General features: G+C 31.7%; 3 protein-coding genes across 8 annotated transcripts in view; 1 reads left to right on the top strand and 2 right to left on the bottom strand.

Moving 5' to 3' along the window:
• Nucleotides 1-4,789, bottom strand: part of LOC108917939 (F-actin-monooxygenase Mical) — a 210,311-nt gene extending 205,522 nt beyond the window's left edge. For 4 of the 5 annotated variants that reach the window (XM_018724753.1, XM_018724751.1, XM_018724752.1 and 1 more), the window contains exons 1-2: nucleotides 4,545-4,789; nucleotides 4,098-4,282 (exon numbers count right to left, since the gene is read on the bottom strand). The gene's annotated coding sequence lies outside the window, so the exon portion shown is untranslated. The remainder of the gene's footprint in view (nucleotides 1-4,097; nucleotides 4,283-4,544) is intronic. The other variant, XM_018724749.1, reaches the window with a different exon arrangement.
• Nucleotides 4,790-5,333: 544 nt separating this feature from the next.
• Nucleotides 5,334-8,376, bottom strand: LOC108917950 (ER membrane protein complex subunit 1). Its single transcript, XM_018724774.1, has one exon. It carries the CDS (start codon nucleotides 8,342-8,344, stop codon nucleotides 5,672-5,674), a length of 2,673 nt encoding a protein of 890 aa, XP_018580290.1. The 5' UTR covers nucleotides 8,345-8,376; the 3' UTR covers nucleotides 5,334-5,671.
• An 803-nt stretch (nucleotides 8,377-9,179) lies between these two features.
• LOC108917947 (ADP-ribosylation factor GTPase-activating protein 1) lies at nucleotides 9,180-22,957 on the top strand. Of its 2 annotated transcripts, none has more exons than XM_018724769.2 (8): nucleotides 9,180-9,613; nucleotides 9,672-9,953; nucleotides 10,133-10,383; nucleotides 10,701-10,815; nucleotides 10,871-10,960; nucleotides 20,670-20,729; nucleotides 20,804-20,991; nucleotides 21,136-22,957. In XM_018724769.2, the coding sequence occupies exons 1-8, from the start codon at nucleotides 9,554-9,556 to the stop codon at nucleotides 21,362-21,364; spliced, it is 1,275 nt and encodes a 424-aa protein (XP_018580285.1). In that variant the 5' UTR covers nucleotides 9,180-9,553; the 3' UTR covers nucleotides 21,365-22,957. The 2 variants fall into 2 exon arrangements, with proteins under 2 accessions (XP_018580285.1, XP_018580284.1); XM_018724768.2 differs by having other exon boundaries at nucleotides 9,181-9,613; nucleotides 10,871-10,993.
• Nucleotides 22,958-24,770: the final 1,813 nt, after the last annotated feature.

Below are 24,770 nucleotides of genomic sequence, written 5' to 3'. Positions count from 1 at the left end.
TAAGTTCGTGAATTAATTGATGAAGAACGTCGTCAATTTATTGATGAATAAATTGTCAATGTAAAACAGCTATAAGAATTGGCAACACAATGTACTTATAATGAAATTATTTTATTATCACATTTAATATTTGTTTAATGTACCTTTAATCAAACAATTAGAATTAAAAATGCATTGTTTAAACAGTTTATACAGGGTGCTTTGTACCATAAATTCAGCAAACATAAAAAACTATAAATATTTTCTTCTAAGAGACTACAGTCTCTTGTTTCTGAGATGCACAGCGTCAAATAAGATTTTTTTAAATCAAATTTTGTCCATATGTTTTCCAAAAAACAATGTAGTGACAGAAATAAATAAATAAAATTTGGTACAGGTGCATTTTAGTATGTACGTTAAATACATCGGTGTTATTAACTTCTGGCCTTCTGCTAGAGGTCGCTATTTACGACCATTTCCAGTGACATTTTATGACATAACATTTTGAAGTGGTATTTTGTACAATGTGACGTGATAGTTATACAGGGTGTTTCAGAAAGACCCCCCGTAAATTCAGGGGGTTAGTGACTGTAGTTAGTAATGACTAATTACAGTCACTAAAATTTTGATATAAAGTTAATTATAGAGTTTAAAATATTACTAAGAATGTGTGCGTTGTTTATGAGACATCCATCAATAAGTTTTGACATAAGCCTACTTTGAGAAAAGTCACTTATTTTCTACACCGTAATATTGTAAAAGCCTTTTTTCTCGAAAACCGTCCACATTAGGAAGTTCTAACAAGAATACATTATTTTTAGAAAATAAAATTGTACATTAGAAATTGGAGCCCGAATGCTAAGAAACCTAACCACAAAAAAATTAGAACCTAAAATGTAATAGGAATGTAGCGTAACTAGCGCCCTCTATGAAATATCCAAAGAATAATTAGACCAGCGTATTTGGCGTCCTTAAAAACCCCGAAATACCAAATTTCATAAAAATATTTCGCACCGTTTGGAAACTTTCGTAAAAATTCTATTTTAAAAAAATTATTTTGTAGCTCTGTATCTCGAAAACAAGAGGAGGTAAACATATAGTTCATAAGACAAAAAATTCTTATTGTTTGTCGTACTATCACCCCCTGAATTTACGGGAGGTCTTTCTGAAACACCCTCTATGATAGGATAAAATTTGAATTTTCATAAAAAGAATACTCTTGTTAAAATTGCTAAAAACGCTTCGTTTTTGAGAAAAACGTAATTGGCTGTCTCATAATCAACCAGTTTCTACTCCTCAATATACAAAGTGACGTAGTTCAAGGGTATCTTCCTTGGATGAAAATAAACCGATTTAGTACAATTTTTTACTTTAATACAATTTTACTTCCTTAAACATTTAACTCACAATCAGTATTAATTAAAATAGAATTAAAAAAATAATAATAAGATAACTTTCTAGGGTAGCAAAATTATACTGAGGCATATTGATCTATATCGGTTTATTTTCATCCAAGGAAACTATCCTCGAAACTACCCTTGTAGTAAGAACTATTCTGGACACCCCATATATTAAAGAATATAATTGAATTTGCGGCAGTTAATTGCGTATTTCTCAAAAACTGCGTTTTTGATCAATTTTTTATGCCTATACCTATATAATATATTCTATAAAGGATCTAACCTAAAAAAATTGTTATAAAATGTCACTGAAAAAGATTGTAATTAACGACATCTAGCAGATGGACAGAAACTAACAATGCAAACGTATTTGGCAGCCTCAAAACTTCAAATGTCAACGTAGTCCATTGTTCTTTGGAAAATATATGGGTGAAATTTAATTTTAAAGAATCAACTTTGCCGCTCTCTATCTCAATTTATACTGTCTTATACCAAAACACCCTGTATAATAGGGACATATAATATATCATTTTCTTTATAGATTTATAATGGACGTAATTTTGAAATCCAAGTTATTTTCTTGGAATTTTCAAGATTTTTAGCAATCAATTAAAAAATCCTAATTACCAAATATTTCTCATGCGGAAAAATTAAAAAATATCAAAACGGTTGCCGCTCTTAAATGATTTTCGTTTTACCGTTACAATAATTATATTTGTATTCAACTAAAATTGAGCCCCTGGAGAAAAGCGTGAAAGGTATTTTGTTTTATATGGAATTTTAACATGGAGCTGTACTATTTCCGTATTTTTTTAGAAAATTCATAACTTTAATGCTAAAAAAAATAATGATCGAACAAAATTACTAAACTGTTTTAATTACATTTATATTTCATATTTTATCTTTTATAAGACACAGTGACACTCTCGGTGACACTTATATAGAACTGTTGACCTATATAGGTAAAATGTTGTCCCATTACATTTTGTCACTTATTTAAAATCACCCATTTGTTGGTATGTACATACAAAAGATAACTTTGTTAATCGCTTAAGTATATGAGAAAAATAAAATTTGATTATATTTTATTAGGCAGCAATTAAATAATTTTGTGTGAAAAAGTATAAACCTCGGTATAAACCCTAAAGTTTTGGTCTTAAGTTAGCGAAAAAATGGGCACAATTTTAACTAGGCCTCTAAGTTTCTGGCTCTTAAATATCATTTTAATTTCAATTTGAACAATCCTATATCTCGAAATTTGAGCATTTTCTCATGATTTTTGAGACTCTATTATTTATTTTGTGGATATCTACCACAAACCTATAAAATTCAGTCACAATTTGTGACATGCAGGTGTTTTTTAAACATAAAGAAAATAGGCTTAAGGCTATTATCGATAAAATGCCAATCATACCTGCACTTTCATGATTTTTTCTTTACTCAAGTTATAGTCAGCAAACACAGAATTACGAATGCTGTCTTTTAGATCATAGAGTACAGTACAATATCCACAAAGATAACAGTCGTTTATTCCCTGATTTTTATTAATTGAGATGTTAGGTATGAAAAAGATACAACGCCATCGTCACCATAAATAAGTAGGTATATCTACTTCGAATTTTCCTGTTTTACCATTTCAAGAGATATTTTTCAACGTTAAACCGACTACTTCTTCGCTATTTTATTTTGTATTGTGTACTGTTCTGTAACTATTCATAAATAAATTTTAAACTTTTTCCATTATGGGAATTTGCACATTAGCAAATAATGTCAGTTTGTCAACACAAATAAAGGTGCATATAGCACCCACCGTTATCGGCAAAGTTATTAACTTATATCATGTTTTATATATGTCGAACACAAATACCAATTGAGATTTATAATAAGCTATGAGCCAATTAATCATCACGACACGTTAAAAAAACGAAAAAAAATTGTTATCGTAGTACAGACACCAAAAATGTGAGAACAATTTAGATAACAATTAGTGGATTCTACAAATTGCTGCTATTGCAAATACAGGCTTAGGTAAATATATGTATATCTATTTTGTTGTATAATTAACGAAATTAAATGTGCTAAATACAATATACATATTTGATAAGCCCAAAAACAGGTTTGCAAAAAAAAACATCATTGGTTCAATCGGTAAAGTGTTATGGATTATTTAATAAATCGATTTATCGTTGATTTTAAGTTAAAGCATTGAATCCAAGTATCTCGATATCACTTGCCCCTGCATCCTGCTATATTATTAAAATCGATTTCATGAATGTAAAATGATAAAGTAACAAAATAATTTACTGTGCACCTATATGCTTATTGCTTATGTAGGTACTTAAAATGAAATGATAAATGCTTTTGATCATTGCGCAATTTTTGTCTTGATTTGGTTACTATACCTAGGTTACTATTTATGGATTCGTACGCATTTTGGTGCATAAATATTTGGCAAATAGTTTCTTTTTATTTCAATTTACCTATACCTAACAGCATCCTAAAAAAATGTATATCTATTAGATTAATTTCTACTTTCAGAGATCTAAAATCGATGTATCATAAACAGAAATACAGGAACCATATATTATTTCCTTTGCTCTTATTTTTGAGATAGGGATTAAGATTAATAAATCATCTTGTACTCGGTACTAATCTTGGAAGCTAAGCTAATTATCTTATTAATATTCATTCTCAGTAGGTATATTTATGAGGACTTACCATTAAATCAGAGCTATTGTCCTTTATCAATTCGCGCTGCTTAAAATCTTGATCAAGTATTCAGAGATGATGTATCACCAAGTAATTCAATTCAATTATTGTTCACAATCACAACACGAGACAAATTGATAACTCGACGGAGATACTAACACACCTCGCTATTGCACCGCTGAGAGCGAACTGAACTGAAAATTTTCTGAATCATTTGGAAGCTCTGCTGACTACTCTTTTGTTTTCTACAAATAGCTTTTATGCTTCTAACTACCAGTAGTTCAAGATAATAACAAAATCTATTCAAATCCACATGATTGATGAATTTTTTCGTATTTGATATATTTTTAAATTATGATTCTAACACTTCTAACAGTTTACTTATAATTGCACACTTATTTTTTTTATCTACTGTAATGCATGAGATGTGAAAAATATAATAGAGTATATACTTACTAATTAGTTAATTATATTCGACTGTCGAGAGTTATTACTGCAGAGGGATGAAATAAATAAAAAACAACTAAAAAATCAGTAGGATACCGAATGCAACAAACTAACCTTCAAATAGTGAAGCAAAGTGAAAGTACGTTAAGTACTATTAGCACTGAGGTACAATTAAACCGGAGTAAAGTATTTCGCATAATTCTATAAATTATTATCTTATTTATCCTATCTGACAAGCGAACAACAAACGACCCCCTAAATGTCAAATCACAAACTGCTGCTCCTGCCACCACTAGCAGTTAAATGGAACTAAAACTGCAGGGACGTATTAATATAAATTAAACTTTTACTAGAGGTTTAAGCATTTTTATTTTTTATTTTTTAAGCACTCCTTTTATTAATTAATGGAAATAATATATTTATTTTAATTATTACATTATCATTACTTGTTGAAAGAACAGGTCAATCTGAAGCTAATTTCAGTGCATGATTTATGTCCTTGTCTTTAATTAGTTTACAGTTTAAGTAAACAATTTTATGGTACTAACTTAGATAAATTCAATGTAGTAGCTTCCATTTTTCAAATTAAAATGGTATGTACTTGAAATATAACTTCATTTGTGTCAAATAATTGTTATGTAGAAAAATTTTGATAATAGCAAAATATTGTAGTTACTGCAAGCATATGTGACATGGTTTTAGTACTTTATTTATAATCAATTTTATTAACATAGGTACATTGCTTTGTTCACAAATTTTAGCATTCAAAATCAGTTTTAATTAAAAAAAAGCAGCATATTTGATTTACCTTTTATTTGTACATTCTGAACATTAATTCTTAACAACTTACAATATACAAAAGGGCATTTCTCTGAATCAGTCAGCGTTAATTTATATTATACAAAATTGAAGGTAATAAATACATTTGTATCAAATTTAAATTATCATAGGTGTAATTTTTACAGATAAAATGGCAATACTACATGAAACAATAAAAAGGCAAGCTACACAACCTATTAACCCCATCACATCTCTTAAATCTACAAATTAAAAAAGTATTAGTAGTTTCTGTAGCTTGGAATTATTTAGAATCCTAATTTACAAACATAACAATAATTACCTAGATGTTACAACCCCTATTTCCAAATTTGTTTAAGTGCTTTTCTTGAAGCAAGGTGTTTAGTTATATAAGATGCTAATATAAGTCCAGCTAAAACTAACACAATCATTAAATGATCAAAATCCTCTTTGAGTACATCGAATGTTTTGGATGGCGCTACTTTTGTATAAAATAAATCTAATCCGTGGATTAAAACATGACTAGTACTCTCAAGCCGTGCGGGGGCGATTTCAATACCTCGTATATTTCCTAACGTTTGGTTATAATTTATAACAGCTTCCGAAGGGAGAGGTATTTCTGGCATGTATGGAATGCAACTTTCTTCAGGTCCACAAGGTACATCATCAAACCTCGGTTGAAGCAACAACCAAGGTATTTCAATGACTCCGCCATTGCTTAATGCTATGAGTAGAAACTTATTAGTTATACCTCTTTCTGTTAATGTCACAGCCATCTTTAATGGGTTCGCAGGTAAAATATATGACTGAGAGAGCGCATGCGGTAAGGAACTTATCGCATGTGAACTAAACACAGAACTATTGCTTTGAACTATACCCTCATACAGTTCAACAGAAACTACCTCGGTTCTTCGGAACCTTTCACTAAAGTAGGAGTACACCAACCAATTCTCAGAGTGTACGAGATGAATAGGTTCTTTTGCTCTCTTGTGTGAAGTGGAATATAGCACGAAACCAGTAACACCATCTACCAAATAAACATTTAAAACATGTTTATGAATTGGGTCTTCACTTATACTTGCAACAGCTATTAGATTTGGATTTACATATTTATAATAAACAGATCGATCAGGAAGTACTCGGCCCTGGGAGTGTACCCTCTCATTCGAATGTTTCGCTTTCACTGCCACTAACTTGGAAGGAGTAACATTAATGTTCCATATTGGTGTTACCTTCAAGACATCTTCAGTGCTGTGGCGAAAATTGTAACCTGCTAATATTCCATTATTCGAGTTAACAACATACATGAACAAATTATTACGATGCTGGTATGCTAACTGTCGGGAAGTGTCAGGATAAATAAACACCTTGTTGTCCGTGGACAGTACTATAACAGATTTAAGATTATTCTCATCTTCATGTGGTACTAACATAGTTTGTGAAATTTTGTAATCTAATCTGTGGATTCCATTATTAGAAATTCCTGTAATTGGATCAAACTGGAACATAACTCCTTTTTTGGTAACTGCATCTTGGGCTAGAAGTACACATTGTGCAGGCAAAGGTGCATATCGTGCAGTTCTTTGAACTAATAACAGCATTTCCTCTGAATTTAAGGAATTAAAAGGTTTAATATTAGGCAATCTGTAACTCCAAGCTATCGAGCCTGTTAAAGTGTCAATAGCAAACAACTTCCCTACTTTTGTAGCTACGACTATTATTTTATGCAAACCAAATTCATCTCTCACTAAACCATGATTCGTTAAAAGTTGCCCGCCAAAAATTAAATTTGTAAGTTGTTTAACTTGGGTAGAAAGTCTATGTACGAGCATGTTAAGGATACTGTTTGAGGATGTTTTGAATTCATTTTCTATAGACACGTCTAACTCAGATACAGGCAATTCAAAAAATTCTGTTGCAACTATATTACTCAGTGCTTCTTCTCTTGTCCAAAGAATTTTTCCTTCAGGTAATCTAACTAATAAAAGAGCATCGTCTGTTGTAGTTAATAGTAAATCACAAACAGACCCTTTGCATTGACTTGCTAAGATAACTGGGGCTCCTAAACCAAGTGGATAATCCAAATCTACAGAAAATTCGTCAAGACCATTAAGAAAATCTTTAGATTTTACTCTAATCAATTTTTCAGGATTTTCTGTAGCTTCAAGTTGGTATATAAAATATCTGCCATTATTTAGTACACCTACAGCATTTGGCATTAAATTAAATGGTTTAACCTCAACTTTTTCACCATCAACATGAACCAAAATGGCTACATTATTTCTCAATAATAGAAACGCTGGTATTCCTCCTCCAAAGTCTACTATTTGTACTGTTCCAGGTCCATCGCCTATCAAGCTCTGTATCGATCTTGTATAGACTTTACTATTTTCTAATGTTAAATCAACATAATACAATTGACCTAGATTATCGTTACTAGATATACAAGCAAAATAATTTTGAGTGACTAAACAATTTGAAATACTCGTAATCCAGGGAGCCGATATTTTAGTAACTTTTGCTTCATTTTCTCCATTTCGTAAATTATAATTTGTTGCTTCTAAGTGAGAGCCCGCAAACAGAACTACATGAATAAGTGTGTCTTTATAAATTATAAATTTGTTTGGAACTATTCTTTCATTATTCAAAGTCCATTCTGACAATAATGTTCCCGTGTTTAAGTCCCAACTGCGCACAAACCAGTTATTTGCAGCACCAGACACTGTAATTATTTCTGCATCTACATGTATTGCTTCAATTTGTTGAACTTTAGGGTTTTCCAAAAACTGTCTCCACAAAATTTGTCCATTCTTTACATTTAAACTAGCCAAAACATTTTCTTCAGTGGCAACAATTAACCTTTTGGAATCAAAATTAGCATATTTAACTTTTCCTATAAATGATCTTTTCCAGTCAAACTTTCCTACTTGATCTTCATATAGAGCTGATGTTAAATATATATTTAATATAATAAATACGGATATAATACATATTGATCGAAAACTAGCCATTTTTGCTACATCTGACTTAACCTAGAATTTCATTAAATTTCTAACCTAGTTTTTACAAATCATTTTTGAGAGTCACTCATCGCTACCAATTGTTATACAGAAGTGTTGGCTATGACATCATTTCAACCAGCAACAAATTTATTAAACCCAATGATGAAAAATAAAGTAATAAAAATTACGTTAAATATAGTACAGAACGAGTATGTAAAATTTAACTACAAACTCAGATTTAATTCAATGTTAATTTGTTAAATCGTTTAACGCATTTTGAGAAACCAAATAACCACTGTTCAATGGAACTTTTAAAAATACTTGATGAGTGCTCTGCAGTGCTCCAACTGATACACCTGAAAGCACAACTACATAAACTATTTTTAAACTGAGGTATGTTGCGAGTTGCGACTAGAACCCTCCATGCAAGATATAACTTATTACTATTTTTTTAATTTTTTAATTTTTTTTATTTTTTTTCGGGTGGCGAACTATTACCATGTGATACAGATCATCTAGAAATAGAGTACCCACAAGTCCCACAACCCAAATTCTACTTTTAATTGCTTATTTAGTATATTTGGGGGCTTTCGTTTTGACAAAAATAGTACCTATTAGCACATATCTATTAGCAACTAATATCAGTTCAGAGTAAATCTAAGTTGCTATCAGCTACTAATAGCTATTATTTTTGCCAAATCGAAAGGCTCTTTGGTATACTCTTGCAGAGAACCAATCAGCTAACTTCATCTTACTAATATTGACATTTAAATATGACGTGTTAAGATTAGAGTAGTTCAGATCAGACTGTTCAGGGTTAAGAGTAGTGAGAGTAACATTTATTTTATATTTATATTTAAAATAAGTAATTACATACAGTATATAAGTAGCAATATTGTTGTTTGTGAAATACATGGTGTAAAATTTCTATTTTGTTTTATTTGAAATAGTGAAAATTTCTTAAAATACACAACTACATTTACTGTTGATTAACAAACATACAAGTGCCTAATACTTTGCACAAGTTTGAAGTTGGAACAGGAACAGGACAACATAAAAATTTTGACACGTCTTTATTACAGTTCGAATAACGTATCTGTTATAATTTTTTGTAGATCTAGATATAGCTTAATTTAAAAAATATTAGTAACTTGTCATGCTATCACGTTAAACTATATTACTTTATTAAAGTAATCTTTTTAAGAAATTTTAATTAAGATGGCCAGTCCGAGGACTAGACGGGTTTTACAAGAACTGAAACCACACGATGAAAATAATGTAAGTAAAAATGGTGCTTATTAAAATAAAATTGTATTAAGTTACTAATTTGTTACAGAAATGTTTCGAATGTGGTACACATAATCCACAATGGGTGTCTGTAACATATGGAATATGGATTTGTTTAGAGTGTTCAGGTAAACACCGTGGCTTAGGAGTTCATTTATCATTTGTTCGATCTGTTACTATGGACAAGTGGAAAGACATAGAATTGGATAAGATGAAAGTTGGAGGAAACAGAAATGCAAGAATATTTTTCGAAGCTCAGCCCGACTGGGATGACACTATGACTATTCAACAAAAGTATAATACTAAAGCAGCCGCTTTGTATAGGGATAGGGTAAGAGAACTGCTTTTAATTTTATTTTTTTCACAAAATATAATTGAGAGTTTCAATGAATAAGATAAGTAGTTTTCAATATTCTTTTTTTATATAATTGACAATTTATGAATTAGTGCTACTGAAATAAAGTGACACGAGAAATTTAAAGGAGTACCTGACCATAATATCTTCCACAGATTTCTGCATTAGCGCAGGGAAAACCGTGGGATGAAAAAAAGTCTGCTCAAAATTTCAAAAGCAGCTTAATTAGCCAACCATCTCAGAGTTCAAATACTTATTCCAACTCTTCCACTACTTCATATCAGTCATCTTATAATAATGCCGAAAGCTACCAGGGCAGCTACCAAAACTATAACTCACCAGAATTTAAGGACCAAAAAGAAGCCTTCTTTGCCAAGAAACAGTTTGAGAATGCCGGTAGAAGAGAGTAAGATACTTAATTATATGAAAAATTTAAAGCACACCGTTTTTTTCTTTTTGTTTAGCTAATAGGATTTTTAACACATTGGACATGTAGGTCAATGTAGGATGTAAGAGGGGTACCTACTTAATAATTTAAATACTAACTTGAACAAACTACGTTTGCATTTGTAAATTTGAATTTATCTTATTAAAAATCACAATATATAATAGAAAAATTTAAAAAAAAAACGTACTTTATGTATAGCCCAATATTTTAAAATTTTTTTGAAGTTTAAACGATGTACCTCTTTTTGTACAATATTCTATGATGCCCCATTTCAGTGACCTACCACCAAGCCAAGGAGGAAGGTATAGCGGTTTCGGTTATACAAAAGAAGCACCACCTAGAAGCCAGTCCCAAGAGTTTGTAGACACTGCTATTTCCTCTTTGTCAACCGTAAGACCTGACCAAGGTTGCTAATGATTACAAAATCTATTTTATCTACTTCTAGGGTTGGTCTTTTCTGGCATCTTCAGCTACTAAAATAGCAAGCAAAGCAACTGAAAATGCTGTAAAATATGGAGGGATTGCAAGCCAGAAGGTAGTTGATTTTAGCTCACAAGTAGGGGAAAAGGTTTGTTTTGTATTTTTGTTTTTGATTTAATTATGTTCGTGAGTTTTTTAATTTGAAAAATTAAGAAACTGTTGTACTGCTGTAGAAATGAGCTTATTTTATACTTTCATATTTTTAATTCAAATTGGTCCTGTGGAAAATGTTCCCATCAAAACATAACTAAACAAAAACAGATCAAAAATTCAATTCCTTATATTTCTTATGTAAAATATTCATAGAATAATAACTGCAATATCAATTAAAGCAGTGGCTTGTTATAGTTTTCCCAGCTAATGTGAGTCACTGGGCTGTCTTACTGGAACAGAAATAGATTATTATGAAAAAAAATGCATTTCATATAGTATATTACGTAATAAGTGTTGTAAAAAGCATTTTACGCACAAATGGAAAAGTTACGCACGACGCCGCGTAGCGGCGAGTGCGTAATTCTATGAGTGCGTAATTGCATTACACCACGTATTACCTACTATACTTTACCTATGACCACTACTTTAAATACTTAAAAACGTACCGTCTGCGATCAATGCAAGATTCCTATTACGTCGTACGGTAAAAAAATCACACAGCTTGGTAAAAAAATCGTAGTTTTCCTAGTAACCGCCTAGCAACTGTCAATACAAACAGTATTGTATTGGCCGTTGCTAGGCAGTTGCTAGGAAAACTGTGCGTTTTTTTTACCGTACGTAATAGGAATCTTACATTGATCGCAGACAGTGTGTTTTTAAGTATTTACAGTAGTGGTCGTAGGTAAAAATTATTACGTAGCTGTTCCAATTTACAAATTGACATATTTCCCCATTACAATGGGGTGTTTACCACCTTTTCAGATATTAACAGAAAATGAAATAGTGCGACAAAAAACTTACCATGTATTGTTTTATTTTTGAAATCATTATTTAACCGGAAATTGTTCTGCTAGCTGTGATGTGCCATGCTTTAATTGCACCATCTCTTAATGGGAAATTCAACTAAAATCTCAGCACTGGCCTTCCACTTTGACAAAATATCATTCCAGAATCCTTTTTGTATTGTCAGTTCCTTATAAATTTTTTATGGTACGTATAGGATGGTTTGATTTTTTTTTTATCTATAAGGGACAGGTAAATTATCAAAAAATAATGATAATTTGTTTTATATATATACAGGGTGTTTTTGAATGGAGTAGCATAAATGATATCAGTGAATCTACATTTCAAAAGAACACGATCTGCAAAAAATCGCCTTAGTAAAATGTTCACCCCTGAAGAGATATGGGCCATCAAAGTTTTCAAAAAAATTATGAAAATTGGCTGTAATTTCAAAACCGAACTAGGTACAAATAACAAATTTTTTACAGGTTGTTTACTAATACAGATGCGAGTTTTCAACTATTTTTCGAAAATTTTAACCCCTTGAAAGTGGTTGAAATAACCACCCCTCAAGCCATTTTTTGCCATAACTTTTATATTTCGTAAAAACTCGATATCCAAAAATACGCATTAGATAAACTGGTTCTTTTAGAAACTTTTACCTCTCTATCAATTTTCCTTTAAAACTTTTCGTTTATTAATAAAAAAATAAAATGTATTACCGTTCACCTCACACCGTATATGATTGCAATCAATCAAAGAAACACTACGTGTGCTGCTGTCATGCCAGTTGTCACAATTAACTCTTCTGTAAGTTGTCACTGTTATCAGCTAAATACTGGAAACTGGAAAAATACAGCCGCATATTGAGGGTACCGGCTGAAGACATACTGTTCGTACTATTTATCTTGAGGGTGCAGTAGGTACTTGAAGAGTTAGACGAAAATCGTCAGACTAGTACGAGAAAACAGCAATGCACTTAAATGTGTCCCATAGTGTTGTTTGGAATATTGTCCATGATAATTTATTATATCCTTTTCACCACCGCACCGGCCAGTTCAAGCTCTACTTGAACCAGACATGCATAAGCGAGTTGTTTTTTGTGAATCGTATCTTAATATTCTAAGAAATAATTTGAATTTTGCCTCAAAAATACTTTTCACAGATGAAGCAACTTTTCAAAGACATGGTTTAACCAATATGCACAATCTTCATTCCTGGGCTCCTGAAAATCCTCACGAAGTATCTATGACAACATTTCAACATAATTTTAGTTTAAACATTTGGGCAGGAATTGTAGGAAATGTGCTTGTCGGCCCTTTTGTTTTACCTCATCGACTTGGTGCTGTTGAATATTTGCAGTTCTTAAATGAGCATCTACCACCACTTCTGGAGGAAGTACTATTAAATGTATGTCAGGCCATGTGGTACATGCATGACGGGGCTCCTGCTCACAACACTGTAGTAGTTAGGCGGTGGCTTAATTTAAATTACCCGAATCGTTGGATAGGTCGCGGCAATGAGGCACCTATCTCTTGGCCTGCACGTTCTCCCGATTTAACGCCTATGGATTTTTTCTTTTGGGGACATATAAAAAGTATTGTTTTTGCGACCCCAGTTGACAGTGTTGAAGACCTACAGGAAAGAATATTCGCGTCGGCTGATGAGATTCGCAACAATCCCATAATTTTTGTTCGAGTCCGTAACAACTTTGATAAACGTATTAGGTTGTGTTTAGAAAGAAATGGCAATTATTTTGAAAATGTCCTTTAACTAAGTTTTTTGTTTTTTCTCTTTTTGATAATAAATTATTTCTTAGTTTCGTTTTCATTGTACTTCTATTTAATAAAAGTTTCTGTGACATTCAAACAGTTATTTGTGCAACTACTGTAAAGAGTGTGTATTTGTTGTACGATGCATGAAGTTTGCAGCTCGAGACGAAGTTGAGAGCTGCAATCATGTTAAGTGCAACAAATATGCTTTTTGCACATGTTGCACGCAACATTTTTTCTACGATTGTTTTTATTTCAAATTTTATTTAACAGTATTTTACATAATATTAAAATTTTAACTGACAACTGGAAATTAATTGCGCAAATTGTCAATGTCAGACGTTAGGTACTTATGGATATGCTTAGATTAAACTTGTAATCAATATTTTTTTTGTACTACTGTAAAAAAAGTTAAACTTTTGGCACAGTAGGTAGTGCAATAAGTAGTAAATTTTGCACGATCGTAGAAAAAAACACTTGTAGCATGTCCACATATTCATCATTAGTAAAATTTGGCATAATTCTTGTCAATTTACACCCAAAAAGTATTTAGCTGATAACAGTGACAACTTACAGAAGAGTTAATTGTGACAACTGGCATGACAGCAGCACACTTACAATTAGTTTTTCTTTGATTGATTGCAATCATATACGGTGTGAGGTGAATGGTAATACATTTTATTTTTTTATTAATAAACGAAAAGTTTTAAAGGAAAATTGCTAGAAAGGTAAAAGTTTCTGATAGAACCAGTTTATCTAATGTGTATTTTTGGATATCGAGATTTTACCGAAATATAAAAGTTATGGCAAAAAATGGCTATAGGGGTGGTTATTTCAACCCCTTTTGAGGGGTTAAAATTTTCGAAAAATAGTTGAAAACTCGCATCTGTATTAGTAAACAACCTGTAAAAAATTTGTTATTTGTACCTTGTTCGGTTTTCAAATTACAAACAATTTCCATATTTTTTTTGGAAATTTTGATGGCCCATATCTCTTCAGGGGTGAACATTTTACTAAGGCGTTTTTTGCAGATCGTGTTCTTTTGAAATGTAGATTCACTGGTATCATTTATGCTACTCCATTCAAAAACACCCTGTATATTCAGGGTGTGCTATTTAACACTCCCGCTGCTAATATCTCCGAAATTAAGAAATATATTTTAGTTTCAGAAACTGGGGTTGTTAGATCCCTCGTATAGCTTCAAATTGCAGTTAGAACTGTTAGTTGAAATCTTTCTGTACAGATGGCATGGCGATACTAACAAATTTTTTGATCCCTGGAACGTGGAAATGCAGTTTATCTGAAAGATCGTTAAATTTTTGAGTAATTTTTGTAATATAAAGTTTTTCCTTATATTTACTTGTTTTCGAGATATGTCGACGTCAATATGTAATGTATGATGTAACAGGAAAATTTATTATTTTATTTAAATCACACTGAGACAAAATATTCTTTTAAAATATTTTTATAATGACTATTCACGCCCATACTAATTAATAAACAATATTTTATAAAAAAAAACAAATAATCAATTACAGAAACAGTAACAGAAAGTATTTAAAATAATAATGGAGATGTAAATGTACCTAGTTACTGAAGTAAGTTAAAACAAAAATGTTAGTCTTCTCGTTAGTTCAGCATTACAGGCTCTTAATAAAATGTCACGATCTAAAGCCGCCGTAGCTGCATACATTTTATTATACAAATCTGCCATGTCTTCTATAGGGTTCTGATATACAATGTTTTTTAAATAGGAAAAAATCGAATGGGGTCAAATTTGGTGAATGAGCCGGCCACTTTATAACTCCATTAATACCTAACCACCTTCCCGTAACCTCTGATTTAAGTATTCTTGTACAGCATTAGTATTGTGGGGGCGCGCTCCATCCTGTTGGAGCCATAAAACTACCGTAATTTAGTAAATTTAGACATAAAGTTACTAATGTTTTCCTATCCGGGTGAGGCCTCATTGGAAAACGTATAGCATATAACTGTCGTGCAGCAGCAGCATTTCGTTGAGCTTCGCCAAATATTAATACCATATCTAATTTATCTTCATTTGAGTAATTCATTATGTAAAAATATTTTAATAACTAGTATAGTTAAAGTGTGTCTAAACTAATGTGTCATCTGTCATACATGTTTTATTTTAAACAAATGAGCCACCTATGACTGAATTTTTTAATAACACATATTTGATAAAATACGGCTCGTCTCTGCCCCTTATAAGATTTACCATTGTACAAATTTTTTTCTGTAGTTGATCATTTGTTTTATTTTATAATTTATTGTTTGTTAGTTAGCATGTGGTGTGAATAAAGCCATTATAACAATATTTTAAAAGAATATTTTGTCTCAGTGTAATTTAAATAAAATAATAGATTTTCCTGTTACATCATACATTGCATATTGAAGTCGACATATCTCAAAAACAAGTAAAGATTGGGAAAAATTTTATATTACAAAAATTACTCAAAATTTAATGATCTTTCAGATGGACTGCATTTCCACGTTCCAGGAATCAAATAAAATTTTAGTATCACCACGCCATCTATACAGAAATATTTGAACTAACAATTCTATCTGCAATTTGAAGCTATTGGAGGGACCTAACAACCCCAGTTTCCGAAACTAAAATAAATTTCTTCATTTTGGAGGTATTGGCAGCGGGAGTGTTAAATAGCACACCCTGAATATACAGGGTGTTTTTGAATGGAGTAGCATAAATGATACCAGTGAATCTACATTTCAAAAGAACACGATCTGCAAAAAATCGCCTTAGTGATCCCAGTGTTAAATGGCACACCCTGTATATATATTCTATTAAAAAATGTTTACATTTAGAGTATAGAGTGTCAGTTTTCTTAAAAAAGACCCTAAAGACAGTGTTTTACAATTTAATTTATCTGAATTTCTCCTTAATTTACAGCACACAAAAATCCTCACGTTTTCTTGTAAATTTGACAATTTCCGAATAAATCGTATTTTTGAAAACATTTTTTAATAAATAATTACGTTTAAGATCACTGTTCCCATAAAATAATGTTTTCTACAAAAGAAAAGGTGTACCTTTAATTGTTGAACTATTTGGGACTTGGTAAATAACGATAATTATATTATGGCACCTGGCGATTTTAAAAAGTAACGAAGAATGCTGAAAAAAAGCCATTAAAAAAAAACGGCCTAATGAACATTCACTACAAAATAGCTGTAACTCTATTTCATTGAAATTTTTTGAAATTACATTGATGTTTCTTCATATTATGCCATTGATATAACCACCGTAAAATAAAATAGTAAGGTGCCTGGCTTAAAACACATTTTTTTATGATCGTCCAGCTGACAAAAGAATATACAGGGTGTCCGCCTTTTTTGTAGCAGGACTTTCACAACTTGTACTAAAAGTCCTTCAAAAAAAAAGTTCATGTAAACATATATGTATAGATGCGTCGTTTTCGATTTACAGTGTTCAAGTTTAAAATGAGAATTGATTTTTTATTTGTAAAACGAAAACCCCTTTTTAGACTTTGTTGAAACTTGGCAACTTTGTTTGTAATAATAATAGATACTCATGTTCTCACATAATTTAATTTGTCCTATTTTCTCCAGTGGCGTCACAACAAGATACCAGCTTGATAAAAAAAGAAAAAAATATGGTAGGCCACTGCTTTCTGGTAAGATTAAAATTTTTCTCAGATTTAGCTATCAAAAATACAACTTTTTTGTTATTTACTTTTTTTCCAATCTCGCCTTGTTTAGACAGAAATAGAACATTTTGTTTCACACAGTTTATTGTAAGATAATAAAAAAAATAAACAACACGGTATGGAAAAACAACTTATTGTATAAATAGAAAGGAGCTGTTCGAAATGCCCACCATTTCGGTGTACACACAAATTACAGCGACGTATCAAAGACCGCCTAACGTCTCTCAAATGATGTCGAGTTATTCTGAGAGCAGCGTTCCGGATTCGTCGTACAAGTTCCTCTTGTGAGTTAACAGGCGTAGAGTAAACTGCATCCTTAATCCCCAAACAAAAAAATCCAAAGGTGTTAGATCAGGTGATCGCAGAGCCCTCCCAACTGGACCTTCACGATCCACCCATCTCTGTGGATACTCTGTATTCAGCCAGTTTCGTACCACCAAAGAGTACTGGGATCTAATTGAAAAAAACGAGTCTATTCTTTGTTGAAAGGGAACATCATCTAGCATGTTATTATGCTGGGTAGTTATAAAATCAAGTAATAATTGACCGCTTAATCTATTGGGCAGGATGTAAGGTCCCAACAAAAAATCCTTGGCAACTCAAAAACAGACATATTCACGGCACACTTTGTAACAAGTAAATAAATAAATTAAGCAAATCTCGAACCTATTCATGAAAATGTTTTATTTCTGACTAAACAAAGCGAGATAGGAAAAAAAAGTAAATAACAAAAAAGTTGTATTTTTGATAGTTTCAAAAATTTCAAACTTACCAAAAAGCAGTGGCGTAACATATTTTTTTCTATTTTTATTAAGCTGGTATCTTGTGACGCCACTGGAGAAAATAGGACAAATTAAATTATGTGAGAAAATCAGTATTATTATTACAAAGTTGCCAAGTTTCAACAAAGTCTAAAAAGGGGTTTTCGTTTTACGAATAAAAAATCAATTCTCATTTTAAACTTAAACACTGTAAATCGAAAACGACGCATCTATACATATATGTTTACATGAACTTTTTTTTAAAGAACTTTTAGTACAAGTTGTGGAAGTCCTGCTACAAAAAACACGGAACCCTGTATATAAAAACTTAGTAGTGTATCATCCGCAATCAATTCCTTGCAGTGCTCCCATTACTATTTGTTTACCATTTGCTCATTTGGTAGCTGAGAGGTTTAAGGCATCTATACTTGATTGAAATGATGTTGCCACTGTCGCGGGTTTGATCCCCATGGGCATAACATTGTAGATGCTCGTAGAGGTTTTTCAAATTTTCCTCATTTCTGCATTGAATTGTGGTTAGGGCTTCCAATGTAAGTTGTTTCTGGGCATAAATGCAACCTACCAAATAATAATCTACCCCCCTCCCACACAGGTCTCCGATTATTGTTATTGTTATTTAATACCCATAATAAGCTTAAATCATGCACTAAATTTGGTTCTTAAATGGCTGTATTTTTTTCAAAATTTGAATCCTTACTTTGGGATCTTTGGGAGTTCCTCAGGGATGCAAGTTCGTCTGTATACAGACTGTTACAAATTCGCTTCTCACTACAGGGATGTCGGAAACGGTAAGAGGTACGAAGTAGCTTAAATGTGGGGGGGGGGCAAAGTTGCGTAATCAGGGGACCAACATTATGCCTCTAAAAAATCAATGGTAACATTATTAGTTTACGAAGTATTTGAAAAAAACCGAAATTTTGGAAATCCGTTTTTGTTTCATTTCAGCCTTGTTTGAGGTGATACTGAAAAAAGAACACTTTCTCATTGCCACTTTTTGCCTTCTATCGAATGGCATAATCAATTTTTATATGTAACATTTCGTCTCTCCAGGACCATCATCAACTTCATTTTTTTAAATACGACCCTAGAAATTTTATTACATTTTTTTGCAAGCCCTCATGACCCTCAATACTGTACTGCCTCAGCCCAAACCAAATTCAGACGTTCTGTCTCGAAAAATTCAACTTCAGTGTATTCGTTCCAAATTTATATAAAATTTTTTTTTAGATTTCTTTGTTTATTGAATTATCGTACACTGTAAGTGTCGTTAGACCCTGTGAATTTCATCTAGTTATTTAAGCTTTTACCACCAGGCGTTACAATAAAACATTTATTATTATTAACTATTACCATCACTTGGTCATACATAAACTCAATAAGTTGTGTCAAAATTAAAACATTATTACAATTTTAATTTTATTATGACAAATTAATTCTTAAAAATGCATATGAACAACCAAAACGCCAACTGAATATTATTTTTTTAAAAATTTTAGTAAATCTTCAAAAACATTTTCGTTTTGGCAAAGGTTGAAAATGTAGATCAGCGTAATATTATCGGAATTTATTATATCTGTAACTGCAACTATGAAAGAGCATGTCAGATGTATTTGTATGAATATCTTAAAAAAATAGATTGGAATTTGTTTGAATTTTGAGCACTTGAGAAGCCTAGAAATAACTATGGACACGGGAATAAAACAGTAAGAATGTTTTATTTTAATGGCAGTAATAGTTTAAATAGATGGATTTCACAGGGTCTAACGACACTTACAGTGTATGATAATTCAATAAACAAAGAAATTTAAATAACAAATTTAGATAAATTTGGAACGAATACACTGAAGATGAATTTTTCGAGACAAAACGTCTGAATCTGGTTCGGTCTGAGGCAGTACAGTATTGGAGGTCATGAAGGCTTGCAAAAAATGTAATAAAATTTCTAATTTAAAAAAAAGGATGATGGTCCTGGAGATACGAAATGTTACATATAAAAATTGATTATGCCATTCGGTAGAGGGTAAAAAGTGCCCATGAGAAAGTGTTCTTCTTTTTTCAATATCACCTCAAACAAGGCTGAAATGAAACAAAAATGGATTTCCAAAATTTCGTTCTTCTTCCAAATATTTCGAAAACTAATCATGTTAGCCTTAATTTTTTAGAGGCATAATGTTGGTCCCCTGATTACGCAACTTTGCCCCCATTTAAGCTAGTTTGTATCTCTTACCGTTTTCCAGGTCCTTGTAGTGAGAAGCGAATTTGTGACAGCCTGTATAAATTGCTATAACTTTATTTTGAATTACTGTATGTGCATCTGCACGCTTCATTTACGAAACACCCTGTGTATCAAATTTTTACTTTTTGATGATTTACCATTTCCTAAGTTGATAAACAAATCTAACCACTCTGTATAACTTGCGTTTAAAATGAGAATAGTATGGTTTTGTCGCATAGTTAGCTCGTTTTTGTAAGCTTAAGTAGTACAGCAGTAGAAGAAATGTTATTGTTTGTTAATTTTTTTTTGTTTTGTTAATTTTTATTTATTTATTTTTATTTGTAAACTTTAGGTTAAAGAGGGTACATTATTAGAAGAAGTAGGTTCTCAGGTATCGACTTTGGCAAATAAGGTAAATAGCACGATGATGCAGTCAACGTATTTTGTTTAATTTGCAAAAACGTGACCTATTAATTTTTCGTCTAGATGGGAGAATTGGGCCGAAAAGGATGGAAGGAGATGGGAGGTACGACAAACTCAAATGATTTAGGAGGCTACGGTCAAGTGAGCGGTGATAACTACCATTCTCCAGGGGAAAAATCATCCTTAGTAAGTAGTAGAAATGGATATACGCGAGAAGATGAATGGAGCTGCAGTAGTCAGCAAGGATCAAAGTAAGTCACATATTAGTCGATGTATATTCAATTTTTAATTAACAATTTTATATAATAACCAAATAGTTAATTAACCTTATGCCGACACCATTAATGATCAATATTTAAATCTTTTTCTACAATATAGTTTTTTTTGTCACGTAGAGCGTCGAGTCCAAGGTCCCCAAATCAAAATTGGGATGGTAGTTGGGGATATCAAAATGAGAATCACGGTAGTTATCAGTCCAACATTTCGTATGAAAGTAATACGACCTCGCCCGAAGAAAAGTCACAAAAAGCGAACAAGAAGGAGAAAAAACCGAAAGATCAACAAAATAAAAACTGGGACGATAAATGGGGTGACGATGAATTATGGGAAAGTTTAAACAAATAGGGGAGGCAATTTATTAGTGTCAAAATGAAAAAAAATATGCGTTTGATATACATATATTTTTTTTAGTGACTTATTTTATTTTAAAATGAATTCTATTCAATTTCCAAGTTACGATTATGATTTTCAAGATTTTGTATATTTTAAATGAAATCATTCTTCATTTGGTAAAGAATTAGTTCATTTAAAACTTAACATGATATAATTATTTAATGTTACATTTTATATATTTTTTGAGATTATATACCTTCTTTTAAATAGAGACACTTCTCCTTTTTTAATAAGTGTTAGAAAAATTTACATGGTGTTGTGGTGATTCTTTTACCTTTAGTAAATATATGTATAGGAGATCTTGAGTTAAAAAAGAAACGTGATACTGAACGACATATGATTTTACAATTATACAAGGTTTGATCAAAAAGTAACGGGAATTGTTAATTTTCTCAGGAAGTATTTATATAATCTTCAAATTTTATCCCATCCCCTTCAAAGCGATATTATACACTTACACCAACATAGTTTCCAGTTTGAAGAACACCTCTTTAGGTATCGTCTTGAGTACGGTTTGCGATTTTACCATTATCTCATCTATCGTCCTTTGAGTATCCTTTTGAGTTTGGGAAATGGAAAAATGTCGCAGGGATCATGTCCAGAGAATAAGGTGGTTGCGGCATCACAACGGTGTTGTGTTAAGAACTGGGATAAACAAAACGGTGTGCATCGGTGTGTTGTCGTGATGCAAAATCCGCGAGTTGTCTCTCGTGCGCAAATTGCGCAGAACTTGTAGGTAATACCACTGGACAGTAAAAATTCATTATCAACTATTCCATTGTATTAGAAAGAAATGGTTAGAAGGATCTTCGCATTTATCCAGGTCTCGCCTTATCTTCGAAGTCTCCTTGGCCTTCCCGAAAACATTTGTACCATTGATAAATTCATTGTCAAAGGCCGTCTTTAATATTTTGAATATGTTTTCTTGCACTTAATTCCGTTTTTAACACAAAATATCAGACAAACTCTGATCTGACATTTTGCCACACAAAAAATCACCAAAAACACTGAGGTAAGCTCATTCGCTCGTTAAATTAGCATGGCAGTTGCCCCAAAGTTGACAGGTACGTCACTGATAGTGCTACCAATACACGAAAAAAGAATCAGCTCGATAGACAAGATACAACACGCGCAATTTGAAAATTCCCGTTGCGTTTTAATCAACCTTGTATTGTTATCTACTTAAATTGATTTCAGTATTAATAAATGAATATTAGAGATGGGCACTTTTCGTAAAAGTGTGTTACGGACATGTCGATGAAATGTCCGGACATGTCGGGAAAAGTACTTTTAACCTTGAATCTAATGAGGCACCTATGAGTGACGTCATGTTTCACAGGTCACTGGTTGAGGGTATACAAAACAAAATATTACTTTTATTCTAATGAATATGTGTCGATATATTTTACTTATTACCTACCTTTAGACTTTTTTATAAACTGGTTTCTAATTTTCCCCGGACAGGCAATACACTTATTTAAATGTTTTTCCATCCTACTGGAATTCTTAAAAATTGTTTTTGAGCAGAAGGTACATTTATAATTTTTACTCGATTCAGAAAAATATAACCAAACTGTGGATTTTGGCGTCATACTTCATTTATAAACTATTTGTATATTAAATATTAAATTAAGAAGCAACTGATTACTATTTACTAATCGTTGATTTTGCCAAAAATGATAAAGTATGGACATATAAAAGAGGTTATATTTTTAAAATGTCAGTTTCAGTTAAACAATTATGATGGGACTACTCGAATGGAAATTATCGGTTATATCGATTATGAAAATCTCGAGATATTTCGAGTGATCATATAGAATCATTCCATTATTCGGAGACGAATGACAGTGGCCCCAGCGTTACTAACGTCAATCATCACTCGTCATCACCGAATAACGCAAATGCGCTGCTCGAGTGAGAGCGCAGGTGTTTCGATTGTTCCAACACTCTAACCAGCTACAAAATTTCGAGATAAGACGGCCGAGAGGATGGATGAGACAATCGAATATCAGCGCATAAAAAAGATATGCAGTAATTTTGTGAGTGGCATCGCTCGGGTTTGAAGGGCGATTTAGAAGGTAGTTTTATTTAGCGAGGGTAGAAATTCATAAGAATGAAAATAATACAAAAATTATGTTTTCTATATAATTTTTTTTTCAAAAACCCAAACAATGGATCTCTTTAGGCGGAGACTACTCATTTTAAACATATGCTGCTGAACCACTCAACTGACAACGAAGAAATGCTGCAATCCGCTAAAGTAATTCATTTACATGAATCATCAACATGTTTCGCATATAATTTGGGATAGGTCGGAAATTTTCGAAGTGGACTTTTGATTATATATCATTCGAATGCTCATTCGATTATAAAATTAATTCGAACGGTAACCTCTCGATTATTAAATTCATTCGATTATTCCCATCACTAACAATTACCAACAAAATTACAAGAAAATGGCTAAATATCTTTAAATTTACATGTACCAACCTCAAAAATATTTTGCGGGAATTATGAATGCAACAAATAATTATGTGCATGCAACTTTTCAATCTTGAAAAGTGGCCTCAAGACTAGTCCACTTTTCACAACAACACGACATGTCCGTGGCACATCTCTGATGAATATAGAACAGGAACTTGTTACTTCTGAATGAAAAAACTAGATATTTACAAAAAACACACGCATACGTTGACTGATATTATAAATTTTGTTTTTGAACAATGTATATCCGTGCTTTTCCAGCTTTAGTGAAAACAATCTAGAAATAACTTGCTTTATCTTTGTATATAAATATAAAATTAATGTTTATGTATATACTGCAGAACTTAACGTACGACACTGAAGTGTGCATACATTGTTTGGCAATACACGGTACGTGTCTACTACTGAATATAAGGGAGAGTAAATAACTAAAATTAAGTATATTTTTTAAATTAAAATTATCACTACTTAACTTGCCACTGTTGCTCGATGCTACTAAATGTCAAAAACGATTCCTGTTTCGTTATACAAATTAGTTAATTTAAATTAATGGAAATACGGTTACTAGCCAAATATTTATTTTTAACATAAATTTTATTATTTATCTTGTATAAAGTATTTTATGTAGTCGTCTCGTATGAAACTGTCAGTCGGTGAAGTTGTAATATATATGGATTAGTAGCAACAAATATCACTTGCCAAATATTTAATTAGGTAAGCAGATATCAAAGTGATTGTGTTGCATATTGCATAAGAATGAAATAAAATTTTTATAAAACCCTGTTGTAGACACACTTTTATCGATCATAGCTTTTGCGGTTACTCTTTTCTAATAAACTTCCAAATTTGATTTCTAATGTTACTTGTTCGACAT

The sequence above is a fragment of the Anoplophora glabripennis genome, unplaced genomic scaffold (genome assembly GCF_000390285.2).
Source record: "Anoplophora glabripennis isolate ALB-LARVAE unplaced genomic scaffold, Agla_2.0 scaffold66, whole genome shotgun sequence".
NCBI classification, from domain to species: domain Eukaryota; kingdom Metazoa; phylum Arthropoda; class Insecta; order Coleoptera; family Cerambycidae; genus Anoplophora; species Anoplophora glabripennis.
This window is presented reverse-complemented; position numbering and strand designations above follow the sequence as displayed.